Source organism: Arachis ipaensis, chromosome B02, assembly GCF_000816755.2.
Source record: "Arachis ipaensis cultivar K30076 chromosome B02, Araip1.1, whole genome shotgun sequence".
Classification (NCBI taxonomy): domain Eukaryota; kingdom Viridiplantae; phylum Streptophyta; class Magnoliopsida; order Fabales; family Fabaceae; genus Arachis; species Arachis ipaensis.
The window spans coordinates 86,530,000-86,535,467 of NC_029786.2; the positions used below are offsets into that span (position 1 = coordinate 86,530,000).

The 5,468-nt window shown below is 26.7% G+C and overlaps 1 protein-coding gene across 1 annotated transcript in view; it reads left to right on the plus strand.

Moving 5' to 3' along the window:
• LOC107625593 (serine carboxypeptidase-like 11) overlaps window positions 1-4,711 on the plus strand; it is a gene marked incomplete in the record, with an annotated part of 9,932 nt that extends 5,221 nt beyond the window's left edge. Inside the window, 9 exon segments of the mRNA XM_016328274.2 lie at window positions 413-450; window positions 1,037-1,135; window positions 1,937-2,023; window positions 2,144-2,296; window positions 3,104-3,175; window positions 3,268-3,383; window positions 3,868-3,981; window positions 4,339-4,384; window positions 4,468-4,711. Of these exon segments, the coding sequence (XP_016183760.1) occupies window positions 413-450; window positions 1,037-1,135; window positions 1,937-2,023; window positions 2,144-2,296; window positions 3,104-3,175; window positions 3,268-3,383; window positions 3,868-3,981; window positions 4,339-4,384; window positions 4,468-4,551 (809 nt within the window).

The window sequence follows — 5,468 nt, forward strand, 5'->3', positions numbered from 1 at the left end:
AATTACTACTACTATATTATATTTTATTATATTTAAAAGTAAAATTGTTTACATTTATATATTAACTATTTTATAAGTGCTAGATTGAGAGTAATATACATATTTGTTCTTTTATATTATCACGAAGTCACTTCTCCAAAAAAATTTAAGCTGATAGGTGGAAACACATAAATTATTATATCTATAACACATTCTTCGTCGTGAGATTCATGATTTTTGTGTGTTATATATCTGACGCATATCATATAAATAGTTGTACTTTTTTTTTTCGAACAACCAAAAAAAAAAATTAGAAACAAACAAAATAAGTATAACAAATAAGCATGCAAAAAAAAATTGCATCTCCAATTACAGTCATTTCAATTGCATCTAGAAAAATCAAACCATAATTATTCAATTCCTTTATTAACAGGAAATGAGAAAGGTCTTCAACCCCAAATAAATCTCCAGGTTTGTGATTATTTCCAATTACTATATATGTTTTGATTGCCTAGAAAATCAAATAGAATTTATTCAAAAATCAGTTTTTCAAAATTGCCAAGGAAAATATATCTATGGTCGATCGAAAAATTATTAAGTGTATTTGGTGAAAAAGGGAAAAATTTGCTGAGTGTTGGTGAATATTTGGCCTTAGATATATTAGGCAACACTTTTAAAGTGCACTTAAAACATAATAAATAGGTTACTCTTTAAAAGCGTTCTTTTTTGGTAAGAAAAGTGTCTCCATAGATATTAAGCAAAGGGTACGCTTTATAAGTAATTCTTTTAATATTTAAGGAGACACTTTTCAAGTTATGCCACACTTATGTTTCCTAAATAAGGCTACCTTTTATAAGTGATCTTTATAATACCTAAGGAAAAACTTTTCAAATAATGCCACCACTGTGTTTCCTATTCTCTTATAAAATGGTACACTTTTCAAATGTAACTTAAAAAAAGTGTGGCCAAATGTGTATTTTTCTTGTAGTGGGAATTGAATGGTAGGTGTTTCTTCTATTTGACCAATTTCCTAAAACTCAAACCTTAATTTTTTCAGGGATACATACTAGGAAACCCCGTAACGACAAGTGAAGAAGGAAATGATCATATCCAATATGCTCATGGAATGGCACTTATTTCTGATGAACTCTATTTGGTATTCTTACTTGTGCATGCCTAATTAATTATTAAATGCATGACAAACATTCTTGTCTAGTAAATATACTATACATAAAAGTAAATTCCCAAACTGCTCTTAGAAAGAATTTAGTATTAGATAAAAAAATCTCTAAAAAACAAATATCAATTTAGTGTTTAATCTCTTAAAATATCACACATATATGACTTATTCTTAAACATTTTTTATTAAGTAAAGAGTGCTACACTCCTTGTTAATGAAATAAATCTCAGCTCTCTATTGATTATATTTGACTCATATTTAGAGTTTAAAGTTTAGAGTTTAGAATTTAAGTTTAGAATTTATGGTTCAGGATTAAGAGTCTTTAAGGTTTATAATTTAAGATTTAGAATTTAAAGTTTAGAATTTAGGTTTTAGAATTTAAGGAAGGCTGAACTCCTTAATTTCTCCTAAGCGCATTAGCATTCACCAACATATAGTCCTTAGTAAAATAAAAGAATAAATTTAGAGTCTAATACTTAGTTTCTATATTCATTTCAAGTATTTTCGTTCCTCATAATTTTGAGAAGAAAAATATAAAAATGGTAAAACCACGAAATATAAACAAAAAGCAATCATGTCTTTATAGTTACAAATGACAAAGTGGTCCCTTATATAGTTATATTTACAAAAATAGTTTGATAGAGAAATTAACTTATCTAATTTAAAATACAAGATACTAATTCTTTTTCGTTACAGTTTCTTTAAGGACCATTTTAAAGTTTTACTCAATATAAAACTATTGATGTCTACCCATTTGCCTCTCTTGTCTATGAACAGTCATTGAAGAGAAATTGTAAAGGAGATTATCTAAATATAAATCCCGAAAATACATTGTGTTTAAGCGACATGGAGTATTACAATAAGGTAAGTAATGATCATCTCAATTTTACTATATATGGTAATGATATCCACTGTAATAGTTTATTAATTTATTCAGCTACATTATTGAATTCGTAATATTATTTTCTGATTTGTTTTTTTCAGTGCCTTGAAAAAATTGATCCCTATTTCATTTTGAATCCATATTGCAACGATGATTGGCTTAAGCAAGACCAAGGGATGCAAACGAGATCTCTGGCTAGAAAGCTTGAGGCCCGTTTCGAAACTCCTCTCATAGTGCCAGATATAGGCTGTGAGGTACATTTTCAATTTTTCATATCTTTGTATATGCTTACACATTTTTGGTGCAATCAATATAGAGAAATTTTATATATACATTTAATTACTTAACAATATGTCAGCAAAAATAACAATATTTTAAATTGATAGCGTAAATGGTCATTCAAAAGAATGTGTGTGATTAGATGATTTTCAATACATTAAAATTAAACTCGCATTTGTTCAAATTTTGAAAAAACATTTTTTTTTTCATGGATTTTTTTTATGTGGTTGAGATCCATTACCCTGCCAAAGAATATCTAATGCATAATGAATTTTGTCATGAATCAGCAAGGGTAATAATATTGAAAAACATACTCATCAAATTTCAGTAAATTTGGGTAATAGTATATCTGTAATATAATAGTTTGTATTTAATTATTTATATTTCCAAACTATATTATATATTAAAATAACACATAAATATAAAACTTATTAATATTCATATACATCACTTAAAAAAATCATTTAAATGCATAAATATAATTAAACGACAGTAATAAATTTTTTACATTGTTGATATATCAAAATAATTAAACTCTTAATTTATATGGTAAAATGTCTTAATTCAGCACTTAGATTGATTAAAATTCAAAATCTATTATAAATAAATAAATTATTCTAACAAAACTTACACCTAAATAAGTGGATCTCCATTTTCCATCCTCCATTCTTGTTTTTTTTTAGAAATTATACTCTGCTTTGCTCTTCTAAAAAGTCGAATATTATATATTTTTTTCATGATGGTGATGATGATGTAATTTCCAAGAATTTTCATTGTTGTAGAATTTTCTTTTCTTTCTGGTCACTCAATGGGCCAACCACAGGAGCGTACGCAAGGCACTACACATTCGAGAGGTAATTTGATGAGAATATTTTTGGACTTTATAAAATTTCATCAGTTCTTGCCAAATTGTTCANCAATAATGCACCAATATCATATTCTACAGGGGACTATAGGGGAATGGGTACGTTGTTATAAAGATGATTATGAATTCAGCATCGTTAACAGTGTTCCCTTCCATGCAAATCTCAGTGCAAAAGGGTACCGTTCTTTAATTTTCAGGTGATTATTTTAACATCTCAAACTATTTAATTTATAATTTATAATTTAAAGTATATTGACGAAAACTTGTGTTATTTTCATATACTCCATGTATTTCCGTTTGGTTTATAAAAATAAAAATATTTCTATTTTCATGACTTCATTTTTTTTTTAAGTTTGAAAACAATAAAAAAAAATGTATTTATAGTTAACATGTGTTTTAAGAATATATATTAAAATTATCAATTAAAAAAATTTTTAATAAAAAAGATGTAAAGTAAGTTTATTTTCAATTTATTTTGTGTATTTGTTAAATTAAAAATTTAAAAACTTCTATTAATAATAACTTTATCATAGGCTCAAGGATATATATTAGCTAAATCTTTTTTGTTTTTCTCTATTCAAGTGACATTCAAAAAATTATAAGAAAAGATGAACTATACTAGTCTGTTGCAGCTATCAACGACTAACTGATTTTGTATTGCAATTGATGTTATGTTGGTAGTGGAGATCATGATGCAGTGGTTCCTTTTTTCTCAACTCAAGCATGGATAAGGTCTCTAAACTATTCCATTGTAGATGATTGGAGGCCATGGTATTTAAATGACCAAGTTGCAGGGTAAGCATAGATTCTTTTTGTTAGAGATATAACCATTTATGTTGTCTTCTCTTATCAGCTTAAGTTTTTAGGATAAGCGGTTTTATAACATGGTATCAGAATTCTATATCTTTGGTGAATTCCAAAAGAAAAAAAAATAGCATTAGGCAAATAAAAAAAAAGGAAAAAATGGTCTATGCTAAAATCAAGCAAACCCAAAAGAAACTTTTATTTAAAAGGGAATGTTAGAGATATAATCATTTATATTTTTATTCGTTTTAGGTTAAGTTTTTAGAATGAGTGTTTTCATGACACTTTTAGTTTTGATATAAAAAGTATTAACAACGTAACAAATATGTTTTGTTTAATTTCAAACAGATACACCAGGACTTACTCAAATAAAATGACATTTGCAACTGTAAAGGTAAGAAGACATTGAAATGGTCAAATCACAATTCACAAGTGCTATTCTTCTCAAGAATGTGTGTGTGTGTGTTTTTTTTTCAGGGTGCAGGACATACAGCTGCTGAATTGAAGCCTAATGAAAGTTATGTCATGTTCACTAGATGGATATCTAATAGGCCTTTGTAACTAAGCAGCTAGCATATTTTCATGTTCTCATTGCAATTTGAGTGGATGTTGGCCTATTAAGGAACTTGTTTCCGGCAAATGGAGCATTCAAAATAATTTAAAATTTATATTATTTGGATATTTTCTTTTTTGATTAATATATTGATGGAATTACTCTTAATTATAGTGAATAAATTACTATTTATACCTACAAATATTTAAAAAGTTGATAAATCTATCAATAAAAAACTAAAATTTATTGTATCCATAAAAAAAAAGGTCAAGTTGATAAAATTATCAAAATCCTAAAAATTATATAAAAAAAATAATCTAAAGTACTCTATTTAACCTAACTAGCTTTAAATTCTCAACTATAACCCTAATCTTACTCATCTCCAAGTCTCAACTCTTCACCACTACCATCCCAACTCTTTCCAAATTCCAAGAATGAAAACTAGTAACATCACCCACCAAATTCACCCGCCAAATTCTACAGCACCAACATCATCAACAACGAACTCCTCCCTTGATCCTCATCATCAACATGTAGATGTGGTAAATCGTAAGAAGGAAATTAAAATTTATCACTAATAAAAAATATGTTATAATATAAAATATATTTTAAAAATAAATTAAATAACACATATATTTATACGCAAATACATAATGTATTAATAATATTTTTGAAAACCAAAATATAGCATCTCAACATAGCAAGGAAAATCAAAAACTATAATTCAAGTTCAAAAGTTTTTAACATAACATTAAAAGCATAGTTATCAAAATCGAACCGGTAATCGACTCGATTAAGTTATTGGATTACTGAGTTAATGGTTCGACTGGCAGACCACTGGTCGAATCGTTTAACCTGTTAATAATTAAATAAAAATAATAAAAAAATATAAAATTAAATTTAATAATACAAATAAATTTAATAC